The sequence below is a fragment of the Heloderma suspectum genome, chromosome 6 (assembly GCF_057233095.1).
Source record: "Heloderma suspectum isolate Gila_16-S chromosome 6, 16-S_ref, whole genome shotgun sequence".
NCBI classification, from domain to species: Eukaryota; Metazoa; Chordata; class Lepidosauria; order Squamata; family Helodermatidae; genus Heloderma; species Heloderma suspectum.
Window position 1 is genome coordinate 9581244 of NC_139463.1, and position 19069 is coordinate 9600312.

Here is a 19069-nt window from a genome sequence, read left to right on the forward strand (position 1 = left end):
CTTGCCATATGAGTAGAATCCCAAATGGCTTTATTGCATTAAATAAGACTAACAGATAAATAGTGGCAGAGGGAGAGGGCAATTAAGAGGCCCTGACAAAGTAGGAAATATAATTTTCAGATCAGATTTGAAAGAAGCTGGAAGCTGATGAGAAAGAAAGAAACCAGGGAGACTCTTCCAGATGGTGGGCCTCACCAAGAAGATGCTGCTAGACCAGGGATGCAGCAACTCAGATTCGGGGCCAGATCCAGCCTTCCAGCGTTCCCCAAATGGCCACACATCCTTCCCCTTTCCCACAACCACCCATTGTTTGATGGTTTCACAGGTTTTGTGTGTCCCCCCCCCCAATTCTGAAAGGTTGAAATGCCTCTCCTAAGGTTTACTTACAGGCAGTAAGAGCTTTAAGCTAAAATAGGCTGGCATTTTGGTTCCACCCTTCTTGCCTTCAACCCTGGCCACTACTGGAATGTGCCCCAGAAAGCGTCTCCAAAATGGAATTCAGCCCCTGGGCTGAAACAAGTTCAATATTCCTGTGCTAGAGGTTCCCTGTGTTGAGACTGGGCAGGAATGCAGGGGGACTTGTCACTTGTGTCACCAAGAAAAGTGAAGAGTAACACAATGAATCTTGAAAGGTAGACATGAGCTGTGAATTAGGAACATAAGAACAATAGAAGAGCCCTGCTGGATCAGTCCAAAGCTCCATCTAGTCCAGCATTCTCTTCACACAGTGGCCAACCAGCTGTTGACCAGAGACCCACAAGCAGGGCATGAGCACAACAGCAGCCTCCCAGCCATGTTCCCCAGCAACTGGTGAACATAGGCTCACTGCCTCTGGTCCTGGAAGTAGCACAGAGCCATCAAGACTAGTAGCCATGGATTAGTAGCCTAGTAGAAAGCTCTGGTAGGCTGTGGCAGGGTCAGGTTTGGAATGGAATAAGGTTCAGGCAGGAGGTATATGTCATCAAGTCAAAGAAAACGTGTGTGTGTGTGTGTGTGTGTGTGTGTGTGTGTGTGTGTGTGAAGGGAGGGAGGAAAGGCAGCTTTACAGCAACCAAAAGGAAGGCATAACTTCAACTGCGCATAAGTACCAGCTAAACTGTTTGTATATTAAAATAAGTTTCATACCTTTGGGATCCACTCAAAATGATGAAATTAATATGATTAGAGTCAGACAGGGACAATCAGTAATTTTTTATATGTAGAGAAAACTTTTGGGAGCAATCATATGGCCACTAGACACTGTCTAGAGGGCTACTATAGGACTTTTTGGTTTCTGGGAACTGAGGTTGGAACCAGGGCTCCGACCTCAGTTCCCAGAAACTGCGCTCCCTGCCCCCTCCCCTGCCCCCTTGTAGCCTGCATGGTTCTCTCCATGATGACTACATCTCCACACTCAGAAACGGAGCATGGAGACGGGGAAAAGGGAGCGGTCCTGGGGGCAGGGAGGGGAGGAGACCACAAAAGCTGCGTTAGGCAGCTTCCTATGCACCATGCAGCCTCCCCCCCCACTCCAAAGTACCCTGGCTAGACAGGTGAAATCACCTGTCTAGCCAAAAATGCAGGGCGGCCAGAGCATGCAGGTGAGGATTGCCTCTATGCTGCAGCCACCCTGCATTGGATAGTCATCAGCCTCCAGGTGCGGAGGCTGACAACTATCTCCATAGGATTGCGTCCTTAGTCTGTTTATCTTATGTTGTTGTTGTTCAGTCGTTCAGTCATGTCCGACAATTTGTGACCCCATGGACCATAGCACGCCACGCCTTCCTGTCCTGCGCTCTCTCCCGGAGCGTGCTCAAGTCCATATTCATTGCATCAGTGATGCTATCTAGCCATCTCATCCTCTGCCATCCCCTTCTCCTTTTGCCTTCAGTCTTTCCCAGCATCAGGGTCTTTTCCAGAGAGTTTTCTCTTCGCATTAGGTGGCCAAAATATTTGAGCTTCAGCTTCAGTATCTGTCCTTCCAATGAGCACTCAGGGTTGATTTCCTTTAGGATGGACTGATTGGACCTTCTTGCAGTCCAGGGGACTCGTAAGAGTCTTCTCCAGCACCACAGTTCGAAAGCATCAATTCTTCGGCGCTCAGCCTTCCTTATAGTCCAGCTCTCACAGCCATACATTACTACTGGGAAAACCATAGCTTTGATTAGACGGACCTTTGTCTGCAAGGTGATGTCTCTGCTTCTTACTATGCTGTCTAGGTTTGCTGTAGCTTGCCTCCCAAGGAGCAAGCGTCTTTTAATTTCATGGCTACAGTCACCGTCTGTGGTGATCTTGGAGCCCAAGAAAATAAATTCTGTCACTGCTTCCATTTCTTCCCCTATCATATGCCCGGAAGTGATGGGGCCAGATGCCATGATCTTAGTTTTTTTAATGTTGAGTTTCAAACCAGCTTTTGCACTCTCCTCTTTCACCCTCAACAAGAGGCTCTTGAGATCCTCTTTGCTTTCTGCCATTAGGGTGGTATCGTCTGCGTATCTGAGGTTGTTGATAATTCTGCCAGTAATCTTAATTCCGAGCTGTGATTCATCCAACCCGGTGTTTCTCATGATGTACTCTGCATATAAGTTAAATAAGCAGGGTGACAATATGCGGCCTTGTTGTACTCCTTTCCCAATTTTGAACCAATCGGTTGTTCCATGTCTGGTTCTTACTGTTGCTTCTTGACCCTCGTACAGGTTTCTCAGGAGACAGGTAAGGTGGTCTGGTACCCCCATCTCTTTCAGAATTTGCCAGAGTTTGTTGTGATCCACACAATCAAAGGCTTTAGCGTAGTCAATGAAGCAGAAATAGACGTTTTTCTGGAATTCTCTTGCTTTCTCCATGATCCAGCGAATGTTGGCAATTTGATCTCTAGTTCCTCTGCCTCTTCGAAACCCAGCTTGTGCTTCCGGTAGTTCTCAGTTCGCATACTGCTGAAGCCTAGCTTGTAGGATTTTGAGCATCACCTTGCTGGCATGTGAAATGAGCGCAATTGTGTGGTAGTTTGAACACTCTTTGGCGTTGCCCTTCTTTGGAATTGGAATGTAAACTGACCTTTTCCAGTCTTGTGACCACTGCTGAGTGTTCCAAATTTGTTGGCATATTGAGTGCAGCACTTTAACAGCATCATATTTGAGGATTTTAAATAGCTCAGCTGGAATACTGTCATCTCCGCTAGCTTTGTTGTTACTAATGCTTCCTAAGGCCCACTTGACTTCACTATCTAGGATGTCCAGCTCAAGTTCAGTGACTGCACTATCATGGCTATCAGGGACATTCAGATCTTTCCTGTATAGTTCTTCTGTGTATTCTTTCCACCTCTTCTTAATCTCATCTGCTTCTGTTAGGTCCCTGCCTTCTTTGTCCTTTATCATGCCCGTCTTTGCACAAAACGTTCCCTTGAGATCTCCGATTTTCTTGAAGAGATCTCTAGTTTTTCCCATTCTGTTGTTTTCTTCAATTTCTTTGCATTGTTCATTTAAAAAGGCCTTCTTGTCTCTCCTTGCTATTCTCTGGAACTCTGCATTCCGTTGGATATAACTTCCCCTTTCTCCCTTGCTTTTCGCTTCCCTTCTTTCCTCAGCTACTTGTAAAGCCTCATCAGACAGCCACTTGGCTTTCTTGCCTTTCTTTTTCTTTGGGATGGATTTCGTTGCTGCCTCCTGAACCATGTTACGGACCTCCGTCCATAGTTCCTCAGGCACTCTGTCTATCAGGTCTAATCCCTTAAATCTATTCCTCACCTGCACAGTATATTCATAAGGGATATGATTTAGGTCATACCTGAATGGTTTAGTGGTTTTCCCTATGTTCTTCAATTTAAGCCGAAATTTTGCGATAAGAAGCTCATGATCTGAGCCACAGTCAGCTCCAGGCCTTGTTTTTACTGACTGTATAGAGCTTCTCCATCTTTGGCTGCAAAGGACATAATCAATCTGATTTCTATATTGACCATCTGGTGATGTCCATGTGTAGAGTTGTCTCTTGTGCTGTTGGAAAAGAGTGTTTGCTATGATCAGCATGTTCTCTTGGCAAAACTCTATTAGCTTTTGTCCTGCTTCATTTTGTACACCAAGGCCATGCTTGCCTGTTATCCCAGTGATTTCTTGACTTCCTACTTTAGCATTCCAATCCCCTATGATGAAGAGGACATCTTTTTTTGGTATTAGTTCTAGAAGGTGTTGTAGGTCTTCATAGAACCGATCAACCTCAGCTTCTTCAGCCTCAGTGGTTGGGGCATAGACTTGAATTACTGTGATGTTGAATGGTTTGCCTTGGATTCATACTGAGATCATTCTATCGTTTTTAAGATTGTACCCCAGTACTGCTTTTCCCACCCTTTTGTTGACTATGAGTGCTACTCCATTTCTTCTAAGGGATTCTTGCCCACAGTAGTAGATACGATGGTCACCTGAATTAAATTCGCCCATTCCTGTCCATTTTAGTTCGCTGATTCCCAAGATGTCGATGTTCAATCTTGCTATCTCATGTTTGACCACCTCCAGCTTACCTTGATTCATTGATCTTACATTCCAGGTTCCTAAACAGTATTGTTCTTTACAGCATCGGATTTTCTTTTCACCACCAGACACATCCACAGCTGAGTGTCCTTTCAGCTTTGGCCCAGCCGCTTCACTCTTTCTGGCGCTACTTGGAAATACCCTCCGCTCTTCCCCAGTGGTATATTGGACACCTTCCGACCTGAGGGGCTCATCTTCCGGTGTCATCTCTTTTAGTCTTGTGATACGTTCCATGGGGTTTTCTTGGCAAGAATACTGGAGTGGGTTGCCATTTCCTTCTCCAGTGGACCACATTTTGTCAGAACTCTCTGCCATGACCTGTCCATCTTGGGTGGCCCTGCACGGCATAGCTTATGGCTTCACTGAGTTACGCAAGCCCCTTCACCACAACAAGGCAGTGATCCATGAAGGGGGTTTATCTTATATTGGAATGATAAAGTTCAGGATTCAGCACAACCTTATTTACGGTTAGGAGCAATTTAACTGGTATGAGTTTGATTGTGTTTATAACTCATCTTCGTTATCATTTGTATTTATGAATCAATGTAAGATTAAATGGTTTCCTTCATTTATCTACTGGGAGTTTCCTCTGTGATAGCAAGAAAAAAATAAGAAACATTATTTAATTAATAAAAAAAATCATACCTTGCCATCTCATAATGCAGCACCTTCAGGCAATTTTCAGTTAAATAAGGAGAGTAATATTTTTTTAAAAAACAGCAGCATAAATTATTCAAACAACACTAAAATAGAAAGGGCAGTAAAACAAACAAACAAAAAATAGAGACTTCCAATGGAAAAGAACAACTTAAAAGAGCCATTCAGAGGGGCCCAAATGGCCCCTCACAAACTTCTTAGAGGATGAACGAGATGAAAATGAAATCAAGTAAATTAAAAACTAAGTAGTGCAAATACATTTCAAAGATACTGCTTGTTTACTACTGAATCTTGAATAGAACCAGAACCTGCAACAAAACATTGCAGTCTGGAACACTCCCACTGGGGATTCTGGCCAGCCATACCTTTTTCCAGGGAATGCCATTCCATTCCCTTCCCCACCGTTTTCTGACCCACCCCACCAACAGACACGCCGCATTCTGTGGCCAAGGAGTATACTCTGCCCTCATTGGGCTGTTTGCTGTTTCATCTTTTTCCAAAAGTTGTTTGTACTTCTGCAAATCTTAGTGTTTATTTTATTATTACATTTATATCCCACCTTTTTTTATAGATTTGGTTTGTACCCCACCTTTCTACCAAAAAAAATGGCACTCAGGGCAGCTTACAATCATAAATAAAACTTGATTACAATGATAATAAAACAAATGCGTTAAAACAATTAAAATACATAGGCCCTGGCTTCTTCATTTTGCAGTTCCATGCTGATTTGCTGTAATCTGTGATGCAGTTGGAACTTTGTCTAGACAGCAGAGCTAAACTGACATCTTCCAGATCATTCCATATCCCCTCCTTGTCATTCACCATATTCATAGCTTGCAGCAGCTGATCTCTCCCATGCTCTGCCTTCTTATTCTGGTGCAGTTCTCAAGGCTTCAATAGAGACAAGGGTGGTGGTGTTTAGTCTCTTCCCCTGTGCTCTGGACATTTCTGCTAGTCTTACAAAGAACCTAAAACAGCTTTTCTTCTTGCAAGGAACCTGGCAAGGTTCCACGTATGACCTGGACCCCCTGAGAAACCCCTTAAGGATGTATTGCCTCCTTGAGAGTCCCACCTTCCTTCTTTTAAACTTCCCCTTCCCAATAACATTGGGTTTAGGCTGTTGACAGGGGTGTTTAGCACTTCAGACACTTGAGTATTGCATTCCACACAACAGTTTGATAGTAGATTTAAAGCAAACAAATCACAATGAAAGGTATTTACACTGTACAGCTGAGTGATACAAAAGGCCCTAAAAGAAAATAAAAGTTGCAAAATGCAAGTTCCTTCTTCTAAGCTGCTTCTTCCTGCTCACTCTTCAGACTCTGCTCTCACTTCAGGCTCTGGCTGTCTCTGCCCTTACTGGCTCGCTTTATATATCCTCCTCCCTCAAAACCAAAAGTACTGCTTCAAACCCGAAGAAATGAAACATAACTGCAGAATTGAAACTGCAACTTAACTGGAGAAATGAAACTACTCCTCTCACGGTTACCCCCTCCCAACAGAACACTCAAGGCCTCTAAGTCTGATCTTTTTTCCCTTTGCCTGTGTAGGTCTCAAACCTTCACAGAACCCAAGGCAGCTTACATTACCCTCCTCCTCTCCATTTTATCCTCACAACAACCCTGTGAGGTAGGTTAGGCTGAGAGTCGGCAACTGGCCCAAAGTCACCCAGGGAGCTTCATGGCCAAGTGAGGACTAGAACCTGGATCTCCTGGGTCTAGGGATGGGGGAGAATTCTGCCACAGACCCCAGTGAGGCCATATTCCAAGAATCCGGCCCCACTGGGGCCTGTGGCGGAATAGAGCACTCACCTCCGCCCCCCCCCCGAATCTGTCTGGGTCAGATCCAACTCTGCGTCGATCCTGCGGAGCTGGCCGCCTGCTCCACATCGCTGGCAAATGTCGATACGGCTGGCTGCATTTAGGTTAATCTACCAGCTTTACGGCCACAAATGGCACCCACTATGCCATTTGCATCTGGAGACTTACAACGATACGGCACAGCAGTGGCTGCTGGCCATATTGACGTTCGACAGCAATGCGGAGCTGGCGGCTGGCTCCGCAGGATCGATGTGGAGCGGAGCCAGCCTGGATGGACTCCGGGCGGGAGCCTCCCCCCACGGGCAGATTCCCCCACAGAACAACAGGTAGGGAATCTGCCCATCCTTACCTGAGTCCCAGTCCAACAATCCAACCACTGCACTACACTGGCTCTTAGTATTCCCCTGAACCTGCTTAATTCTCCCTGTTGTGCATGGATAGTACCATTACAGCTACATAAGGATTGGCACCAAGAGAACTGAGACCATTATCAGTACATATGACGACCAAGAACAGGCCTTTAGATTTTGCCGTGAATCTCCTCTCCACATTCTGAAATCTTTGCTCCCACCTTCCTGAATTCTGAAAGAGCCCCCCAGCCTAACAAACCCCCCAAGATTTGACCCAGAAAGGAGCATGAGAGGGGCAGGAAATTGTTTTGGATTTGTGTTATAGATAGTGGCCTACAGACACATTGAAAAATGCTCACCGACACCATCCTCTTCAAATTAGATGTGTGCAACTGTTACAGTGCTTCTTAGAGAACTGTCCTTGAATCAACTTGTCTAATAAAATTAAACAAAAAGAGACATTGGGCAAACATTTAAAAAAAAACACACACACCTACACTCCAGAAACTGATGCAAATGTTTGGAGGCTACCAAGTCGAATATCCCAATCAATAGTGTCATATGCTTCATTAAGATCTACAAGCATCATTTGTGGTAGCTAATAGGAGATTGTTAACTGCACAGAGGAGGGGGAAAGAAATGGAAAAAAACAGACTGAGACAATTGTAGATGGTGAGACAAACTTCTGACATGGCGGTTACAAATGGAAACCCACTAAGATAAATGTGGAGTGGGGAGCTTGATTCCGTGCTAGCCAACTTGATCTTCGACTCTTTAATATTAGCATCTGGCCAAACCTCAGGAATCTTGATAGGGGTGCAGAATCTAGAACTTTTATGTCAGAGTTCTCATTTTGCTCATGACAGTGGGAGAAAATCTTGAAAACATGCAGGCCTAAAACTAGAGAAAGGTATACATCTGTTGCTTCAAGGGTGAGAGCAATTTTGTTTTCCTTTCTCCTTAGCAACTTGCAGGGGGGGAAATCCAAATTTTTGCAAAAATATAACCACACACACACACACACACGCACACACACACACATCATATCAGGGCAATTGGCAAATGCATGTAAATTTGTAACATCTACATAATCGTGAGCGTAGCAATGGAGCTCCCTTTTCTACTTTAGAAAATGTTTGACACAGTGTTGTTTTGAAAGCTCTTGTAAATGCACCCTCGGGATGTGAACATCACAGAAGGGAAAGTTGGAAGGTGTTGACCTGACCAGGTAACGAGAGCAAGCCCAAACTTCTGGGGTTTGGGAATTGCCACTCCTGGCAGGGCTACTGGGAGGGAGGAGGGAGAAATTAGTATAAATGTTCTGCTGTTGGGAAAGAACAGGGACAAATGTCAATTTAGGGCAGAGGTGAGGCATCTGTCTCTTTCCAGATGTTGCTGGACTGCAACCCCCCTCATCCCTTACCATTGGCCAAATTAGCTGGGGCTCATGGGAGCTGGAATCCATCAACAACTGAAGGCCCGCTGGCTCCCCATTCCTTGTTTAGGGGCTCATTCTCAAACTGATCCTTTGTGAATCTCTGTGCATTCTTTTGAAAAGGGGTACAAGTATTACACTTCTACAGGCCCCTAATAAGACATGGGGGGCATGACTGAGAGGGGAATTGCACATCAATGTGAAACAGTGAAGTCCTAAATATAGGTGACCTAATATGGCTATATTTAAAATAAAAGAGCCAAGTCACTGTCACTGGCCCTCATGCTGTTATCCTCACTGGAACCCTGGAAGGCAAAAGCAGACTTAGTTCTTGCAAAGCATTTGAGCACTGGGACAGGAATATGGCCTGTCCACTTTTTTCTGTAAGCATATGGAAGAGAGATTTTTAAAAAATGAAACCCGAACTCCAGGCTGTGGGGAATGGGGTCTCCCTGGAAGCCTCCCACAACTCCTGCCCTCCATCCCTACAGTCCTGAGCTAGGGTTGTGACTTGGAATATGTCTCCCCTGTCACACATTTCCCCTGTATCTGCAAGCTGTTTCATTCAGAAAACCTGTGAACATGTGCAAAGTACATTTGTTCTGAGAATGCACTTGCACAAGGAGAGCAAAGGGCATCACTTGACCAGTAGGAGCCCGGTTCATATCAAGGGTTAACAAGAAGAGCTTCAGGAGGGATCCGGGTTTGTACTTTCCAGATAAGCTCAAAGCAAGGCACCGGCCATTTTGCAAATTCACTATGTGCACAGTTATTTTTTTGTACAGGATAGCTGGGAGAGAGAACTGACACTATCAGTAGGCATTCTACAACGTAATTGCGTTCACACACCGGCAAAGGTGACACGATGCAAGAGACTTTGAAGGCAAAACAGATCACTCAACCCTGGCAATGATAATTGAAGGAAGACACTCTGCAGAGAGAGGTTAGTTAGGAGAAATGGAGCTTTGATAATAAGGAACTGACAACAATGGGAAAGCAGGAAGTGACGATAATTAAAGGTGAAATCTTAGTCATAGCTAAGAGGAGAAGAGAGAAAATGACCAGTTAATAACTTTATTTTTTAAAAAAGTACCAAAGGAGTCATGTATGGTGAGGATGAAAAGTACCACATGAGACCAAAGGAAGAAATAAGAGTGATTAGAAGCAAATGAGTCTGAGTTGGGCTATCAACACAGATTGTGGACTATATTGCTGAAGCAGTATTGTCATATGAAAGTCCTGTGTGTAAAAACGGACCTAGAGAGTTTAGTGCGACAAGGATTAAAATATCCATCCCCAGAATGAGATCATAGGGTGGGAGGGAATGGTCATGGCTTAAAAAAAAAAAAACTGGAAGGAAAATGAAGCTGAATTAAGAAGGCCCCAATCCTAGCACTCTTTCAGAAGCATTATAAGTGAGACAGTGTGCATAGTGTAATTCCATGCAGGCATAGAAAACATGTAGAATATAGAATTGAGCACAGAATTTGAAATCTCAGCTTTAAGCTGCAATCCTGTATACAGTTTCCTGGGATTAAGCCCCACTGAACTCAATAGGACTTACTTTTGAGTAGGCACATACAGAAGTTTACTGTCAGTTCTTGCTTTTTATAAAGCAAGTTTCTACCTCTATGGGTTTGAAGATGTGATATTTGGTGTGGTCCCATCTCTGGGTCGCCAATAAATAAAGACCAATAACATTGGTTATACAAGCTTTGGCCTTATTTGTTTGGCCATGCCAGCTGGGTACTGGGGGAAAGAAGGCTAGCGCAGGATCTACCGCCGTTCTTTAAATTATGGGCTGGTTATTCATAGAAGGCAGAAGTAGAGTAGAAGTAGACCACTCTTTTGGTTTGTTAGGGTTGTCATGTTTCAGAGGGCTGCTTTGCCTAAATGGTTTCTTTTGTTCATTCCTTTATCACTGAAGGTTAACTACTGAGAGGTGAACATTTGGGAGAAAATGTGGTATAGCTGTGTAAGGCAGGACAATACTCTGGGGTTAAAATATCTACTATGCAGAAGCCTGTTAATAAAGATGGACCTGTATTTCCTAACCTTCTATACTATTATGAGGTACTGTAGATTTTGTGGCTTGCGTTATAGGTATGATAGAATAAAATAGATTCATACATGTCGGGAGCTGCCCCTTTTCAGCATGTAACTCCGTTGCTGAGGGAACTGCACTGGCTGCCTATTTAATACCGGGCCAGGTTTAAGGTTTTAATATCAGTGTACAAAGCCCTAAACAACTTGGTACCAAGATATCTGAGAGAGCGCCCGCCTTCTTCTTTACCAACCTGCCCAGTCACTGAGGTCATTAGAGAGCTTGCTCCTGGTGGTTCCACATGGACCTATGGCCTGATTGGAGTCCACCAGGAGAAGAGCCTTCAGTGTGGTGACCCCCTTTCTTTGGAATTCCCTGCCCCTGGAGGTCAGGCAGGCACCAACACTGGGCTGTTTCCAGTGCCTCCTGAAAACAGCACCATTCCAGGAGGCATTCCTTAATTGACCAGTCACGTTTTTTATTGGGATTCTGTATTATTATTGTTGTTGTTGTTGTTGTTGTTATTATTAGCATGAGTTTACTCTGGTGTTTTAATCTTTTTGTCCTTTTACTATTTTATCACTTGTGTTCACTGCTCCAAAATCTGTTCTAGATATGGAGTGGTATATAAATATTGTAAATAATAGATAGATAGATAGATAGATAGATAGATAGATATGTGGGGTTGGCTTAGAAATAAGCTGATTTATTTTCCAAACCATTATGAAATAGCTTGGTATATTTCCAGACCAATCTGAATTTCTAGTGTCAGTAGCCCTTGGGAAAATGACATTTTCCAGGGGCTACTTGCAGCATGACATGTGGGGGCAGTACATATCAGGATGTGCGAATCAGCAAAACTTGAGCTCGCCGAAGTTCTCCGAATTCCATCTTGAAGCTCATTCCAACTCAAGTCTGTATCAGTTTGCTTTGTTGTTGTTTTTCCGTTTCACATGAAAATATGTGTGCATTTTTCCAAACATACACATTAGTTGTGTGCATCTTTGAAATGCACACATTCTTCTCCCATTGATTAAAATGTATTTGTGCACATTTTCAAAAACTATGCATGCTGTCAAATGCATTTTTTTTGGTCCTGGAATAACATTGCAAGCTCGGAAATGTGTGTCCAAGTCCATGTTCGGTCTGGAAGGTGCAAACTGGGTAAATTCTGATCAAAAACAAACTGAAACAAATTTCTCATACATCAGAGAAATTTTATGAGAAACCCAGAGAAACCTAGCAGTGTTTCAGGCATTGGGAGGGGGAGAGACCCCCCCTTCTCTTCCTTCTTGCTGTCTGCCACTGCCACCAGCACCACTGCTGACAGACCACTAAGCCCACAAGTGGGACTGGAGGATCAGCAGGTATGACGAAGAGAGCTGCATTGCTGAGAAGGGGATTCTTGTCTGGCTAAGATTAAAATATGACCTGGAGAAGCGTTTAGGGGTTGCAATGCTCATCTTGTATTTGAGGTGAACATTATGTGCAGCTGAGTGGAAATATGCACCTATTTCCAAACACAAGTCTTAGCAGCATTGCTAGTTGGACTGTGGATCCATATCAATCCATTGGAAGGCCTTATCTGATATCAATAAATGTAAGTATCAACGATTACTTGGGCAGAAGTTAATACCGTCATAGCTCTTGAAATCCTGGGATAAATACAGAAATAAACTAAACCTAGGTGTATCTCTGTTGGACTCTAAATTGAATTAAGAAAGCATTTCAGACTTTTCTGTGTGAATCTTAGATTTATTTATTTTTAGATGTAAGGATTTAGTGGAGCACAATGGATATATTGCTCATGAAAATTTTAATGTTGGTAGTTCCTTGATATCAATACTTTCAAATCCAGTATTTTGAATTAAGAGTTGATAAGTTGGCTGAGAGTTTACATCATGTGAAGAATTTTTGATAAAACAAAAGACAGAGAAAGGGCAATCATTGGAACTATATCAAATAATCTCAGGTTTAGAGATTAAGGGGGCACTCCTATGCATGTTTAGACAGCAAAAAGTCCTACAATTCCCAGCATGCCCCAGAGAGCCATACTGGCTGGGGAATGCTGGGAGTAGTAGAACTTCGTAATATCTTAATATGCATAGGGTTCCCCCCCCCCATTATGGAATTATCTCCTCGATGAGGCCCGCCTGGCACCAACAGTGTTATCTTTTTGGCACCAAGTCAAGACCTTTCTCTTCTCACAGGCATTCAGCAGCATATGATGAGTTTTAATCAATTCTGGATTGTCTTATGGTTATGGTTGATTGCTTGAAATGGCTTGCTTGAAGTTGTTTTAGATATATGTTGTCTTGTGTATATTGTCTGTTCGTGTGATTTTTATGTAAATCGGTTTTGACCACTGTATACTGTATTTTTTAATGTTTTTGATCTTTGTAAACTGCTCAGAGAGCTTTGGATATTGGGCAGTATGGAAATGTTATTGATGACGACGATGATGACGATGACGATGATAGGGTTGTGCCCTAAGATGAACTCTTAGGTGTTTCTTTGAGACTTGGGAAATGGCACATGAGGCAGGATTTAGGCAAAGATCCATATATCAATTAGACCATTTTTTTCTCTCAGAATGACTCAGTGCAAATTAGCGTACTGGTGGAACATTACGCCCACATGGTTAAATGAGATCTTTAGAACATTTCTAGATGTTGTAAATGTCATAACAAGTGGACTGATTAATCATGTACACTGGATGTTGCATTCAGGCTTATTGGACAAAGGCGACATGCACCATTTTTCAAATAGCGGATGTAACGCTAAAATCTAATGCGTCAACTCTGACTTTCGAATTATTTGGAGGACAGATTTTTAGGGGCTCATTAAATATTGTTGCAAAATCTTTTATTTGCTGCCCAAACCCTCCTTTAGTATTGTAAATTGTTTGTTTGAATTTTCTACCTGGCTCTTCTTCAAATAGAAACCAGAGCAGCTTGCAACATAGATTAAAATGAATTTAGAACAATAAAGTCCAATTACAGATGATGATGGTGATGATGGTGGTGATGATAGCAACAACAGAATGACAGCATTTAACAGCAGAAATGAACAACCATCCAATAAAAACAATGTAGCAGCAAAACAGAGGGAGAAAACAATTCCAACAAAAGAGCAGAAGGGAAAAAATATGCAACTACTGGCACTCATCCGATGCTAAAGGCCTCCCTAGAAAGCCAAGTCTGAACTTGGCATCTGAACACATTCATTGTTGGAGTCACACGGTCAGTTTCTCTATGGAGGTCATTCTATAAGGTTGGTGCCCTGCTCCTTAGAGACACCTGCCATACTTCAGTCAGAATCCAAATCAGAGCCTCCAATTATGAACAAAGTGCTCAAGGAGGAGCACTAGCTTATCACCAAAAAGTTGTATCAGTCTACTCTTGGTTGCCCTCAGTGCTCATAAAGTGATGAAGTGTCCACTGTCCTCTCCAACAAACATGTTCCATTCAATGGATTTTCCATCAAACACCTACCCTGCTTAAGGTTAATAAAGCCAAATTCTCCATTGACCAAAGTGGGAACTGCATTCCCTTACTCTAGGGGTAAGCAACGCCATGCTTGCGAGCATCGATGCACTCGCCGGCACCTTTCTTCCCCCCGCCCCAAGATGCCTCACCCCTCCCACTTTTTTTAAAAAAACCACTCATTTTCTTACCAACAGCTGGGATTGCTGTGAAATGGGTTTCTGTTGGAGCTGAATACTGTAGGTTCAAAGGAGCCATTTAATGTGTTAGGGCTCAAACCCCCCTCTTACTCTGTCTTTTAGACACTTTCCTTGACCTTTGCCACACATCCCTTGGCATCCTTTATGTGATGAGGCCCACAACAGTTTCTCAAATTGCCAAATATGCTCCTGGCCCAAAAAGGTTGCCTACCCCTGCCTTATTCTCCCTTGCTTTAAAAACAACAACAACTAGGCAGTCACTCAGTTAGAAACACCTATAACCCTTTGACAGATGGATGGATTGACAGATTTAATTATCTTCCTGTTCAACCCTATTTTAACACTCTATGAATATCGCCTTCCATTTGGTGTCCAGGGTGTTTTCAGTGTTGTCAGTAGCAATTTGGCTTTAATGCTTATTTTGGTTTTGCCTGGCTTTTAAAAAGAAGGTGTGTGTTTTTTTAATGTAATTTGAGCTGAACGTATATTAAGAACACCACATTCCTTATATGCTGTCTGGTTTCTGGCCCTGATTACACCTCCTTTCCCTATCTTCCTATATCTTCAGCTGTCTTCTGCCTTGTTGTTTGATGCTGTCTATGCTGTGGTGAGCGCAGTGCAAGAGCTGAACCGGAGCCAGGAGATTGGTGTGAAGCCCCTGTCCTGCGGATCTGCCCAAATCTGGCAACACGGAACCAGCCTGATGAACTACCTGAGAATGGTGAGAAAGGATTGAGCATGGATGATTTGGATGGGTGCATGCACCCCTTCGGCCCTGCTGTTGGGGCAGAGGAATGGAAGGACTGCTTAGAGGCTGACAATAAAGCAAGGCTCATAGATAAGTCATAGAATTACAGAGTTGGGAGGAACCTTGGAAGTCACCCAGTTCAACTCCATGCTCACTGCAAGCATCATGCACCTCCAGCATGATGGTCCTCCAGTCTCAAATACTTCCAGTGAAGGAGGGCCCCTCACAACTCATGGCAGTGTGTTCCATGATGTCAGGGTGGAAACTGAGCCCACAGAGCCCCAGAGCAGTTCTGATTCTGAGGAAGAACAGCAATCCGTGGGAGAGGAGCTCGCTCATCTCTCACAAGCACAGCAGCTGGCAGAGATTCCTCCTGCCAGCATTCCTGGGATAGATAGTCACCCTGGCAGTAAGAGAGTGCTGGAGGGGGGCTTGCTGGATGCTCGGCGCAGATGCAGGGAGCGATGATAGATGGAAGGCGCGGAAAGGAGGCGCTCCACTCGTTTGGCGGTCAAACAACGGTCGTGTCCCGAGGACCCAAGGGAAAGAGGGAGGATCTCTCCATAGACATAAGTTCAGAGTCTTCCCGTGGTTCTCCTTCAAACGGGGACCAACTGCCTTACCTGGAGCTTAGGCTACTCTGCTATCTTTCCCCAGTGCTGTTCCTTGCTTAGTCACTAGTGATTAGTATCTGAAAGAGTCATAAAGGAATGAAGGAATAAAGCCTTGGAAAGAATCCTCATCATCTGTGTCCTGAGTTGGCTATTGGAGGGGACTGCAAGAGGCAGCTAGAGAGCTCCTGACACACTATCAAACAGCTCTTGCCACTAGGATGTTCCTGCTAATATTTAGCCAAAATCTGCTTCCTTGCAACAGCCACCTAGTTTCATGCCCTCTGCAGCCACTGTCCAACTTCTGATCTGCTAGCCTTGGCTCACTCAACTGTCCAATGTATCTGCTGCCAGCACTGCTTACTAGCATCTCTCTCCCTACTGCATTGTTTCCTTACGAACAGCACAGGGGCATGCATGGGTGCATGGATGTTGCATGAGAAAACGGGACAGGTAGGACCGGTGTGCCAGCAGATGCAGCAACCTGCAAAGAACAATGCAGTTAACAGTGGCAGTTACATGGGGCAGGCTTAGTGAAGAGCAGTGGTGCAGTTAGAGAATCACAGTGGGCCTGGCATAGGGTGTCGGGGTTAGGCTTGTTGGGAGCTATTGCCGGCCTGGATCCAGAGAAGCCGAGGCCCTGAAGACAGCCCACCAGCTACTTGGCAGCTCTCCCCTGTTTCTGAAGTCCTGAGCCAGCAACAAAACGAAGGGATGTACCAAGTAGGGGTGGACGAAAGTCACTTACCTATCCTCGAAGCTTGTTCGCGGTGGGGGGGAGGCGCTTCGCTGCTCCCCCTGCGAAGTTCAGGCTGGGGGGGGAGGCTTCCCACCTCGCCCGGCCAAAATTCAGGCCGGGGAGGAGGTGCCTCGCCTCGCCCGGCCGCGAACTCAAAAGTTTTTTTTTTTTTTTTAAACGCCCCCGTGATAGGCTACGTGATGATTAACATAGCCTATCACGGCTAGATCTGCAAAGTCAGCCGTGATAGGATACATTAATCGTCACGTAGCCTATCACGGGTGACTTTAAAAAAAAAAAGCGCGTACGCAAATGGCGGCCCCCATAGGGAGCCGCCATTCGCGTTCCTTATTTGGTTGCTGTAGTCTATGTAAATCTTTACGTAGACTACGGCGAAAATAAGGGCAACGCAAATAGTGTTGCCCTTATTTTCACCGTAGTCTACGTAAATCTTTACGTAGACTACAGCGACCAAATAAGGAATGGGAATGGCGGCTCCCTATGGGGGCCACCATTATCCGTACGCGCTTTTTTTTTTTAAGTCACCCGTGATAGGTTACGTGACGATTTACGTAGCCGATCACGGCTGACTTTGCAGATCTAGCCGTGATAGGCTACGTTAATCGTCACGTAGCCTATCACGGGGGCGTTTTTTTTTATTTTATTTTATTGCAATGGTGGCGGTGGCAGCCGGTCGAAAGACCGATTGCCGCTCCCGCCCCGGACGAACACCCGCCGAACCGCCGGCCGGACCTGCCGCCGGGAGGGACATTCGGCAAAGGTAAGTCCCATCCCGGGGGGGTGCGGGGTGCAGGGGGGTGTGGAGAATTTCTCCCCGCAACTTGTTCGGGGGGCCGAACACATTGGCGCTCGGCCCCCTGAAGTTTCGGGGAGAAATTCTCCGCCATCCCTAGTCCCAAGGGCCTGGTGAGCTTGTATACCTGGCTGCGGTCAGCTTGGCGGGCTACCAGTTACACAGGCCTTATTGCAAGGGTCTGCAGGGGTGTTGCATCTCTTTCAGCCCGAGGACCAAATTCCATTTCAGATAACCTTTCAGGGGCACATTCCAGTGGTTGTCAGGGCCAAAGTACATGCCTGTTTTAGCTCAAAGCTCTTCCTACCAGTAAGTCAGCCTTAGGAGAGGCATTTCAACTTTTTAGAACAGGGAGAAATGGCATAAAGGCCAGGAAACCACCAAATGATCAGCGGTTGTGAGAAAGGGGTGGGGCCAGGGAAAGGGGGCATGGGCCTTTGGGGAACCCCGGTGGGCCAGATGGAACCTGAGCTTCTGCACCTCTGCCTTATTGTATGGCAGTAACCTTTTATTATATTAGTGAGGCTGTTCACACAACACACTAACCCATACTCAGTGGTTGAACAATGGTTCAACCACTGAGTATGGGTTAGTGTGTTGTGTGAACAGCCTCACTAATATAATAAAAGCCATTGTTCAACCACTGAACATGGTTATTTGTTGAACTGTGGGTTAGCATGTTGTCTGAACTCAGGACGTTTTCCTCAGGTGGTGGGTTAACCATGCAGTGTGTGGCTCTTTAGCCACCCTGAACAACCCAACAACAAACCATGGGTTCTCAAGGTGGCTTGTTCAAGAAAAATAAGCTACACTGCATGGTTAACAAGCCACACTGCAGAAAATGTCCTGGGTTCAGACAACACGCTAACCCACAGTTCAACAAACAACCCATGGTTCAACAACAACCCATGCTCAACCACTAAGTGTGAGTTAGCATGTTATGCAAACCCAGTCAATGTCTGTTGGTGACAGCTTTTCTGGGTCTTGATTGGGGTTTGCCCTTGCTGATCATGACAGAGGGTAAGAGTCACATCAATTTGCATATGTAAGACCCTTCCTCATTTCAGCCTGTGATGACAACTCAGACAACTCAGTCTGGTGCTCTGCATTCCACTGGGGAAAAAATCATTGAATTGCGGGGGTGGGATTGCAGAAACTGCGATCTTTCTCCTAATTTTCCTAGGCAGGGAGTTTGTTATTGGATTGTCATCAATGACATAGTGCTTTGGCAGCAATTAGCAGAGTATGGCTTGCTCAGTTTACCAGCCCTTAACACAGCCCTTAGCTTTGTGTTAACACAGCACGGTGTGACTCTTTGCTGTATATTGCCATGCAATGGCTTCGCCTCAAATCCCAGGCATGCATGATTGAATGTGACACGGTTAAGCACTCACCTTAAAACAGTGCAACTTTCAGCTAAGGAAACAGTCAGAAACAAGGGTCCTGGAAGAATGCTGAGGAAAGAAGCAGGTCAGCAGTTAAGACAGAAGGAAATATGTACTTGGTCCTTTCCATTTCTTAATGCAGGTGGGGGATCTCATCATCAAATGCCCATGTCAAAGCTAGGGATGGGGTAGAAATTTGTTCAGTTTGCATTTTAGGTCTTGGGAACTTACTAATTTTGCCCTTTCAAACTACTATGCAAACCAAAACTCAGTTATCCTTCA

At 44.8% G+C, this 19069-nt stretch overlaps 1 protein-coding gene across 1 annotated transcript in view; it reads left to right on the forward strand.

Moving 5' to 3' along the window:
• Positions 1-19069, forward strand: part of GRIK4 (glutamate ionotropic receptor kainate type subunit 4) — a 445828-nt gene that overhangs the window by 329014 nt on the left and 97745 nt on the right. Inside the window, exon 11 of the mRNA XM_084807214.1 lies at positions 15059-15211. Within this exon, the coding sequence (XP_084663340.1) occupies positions 15059-15211 (153 nt within the window). The remainder of the gene's footprint in view (positions 1-15058; positions 15212-19069) is intronic.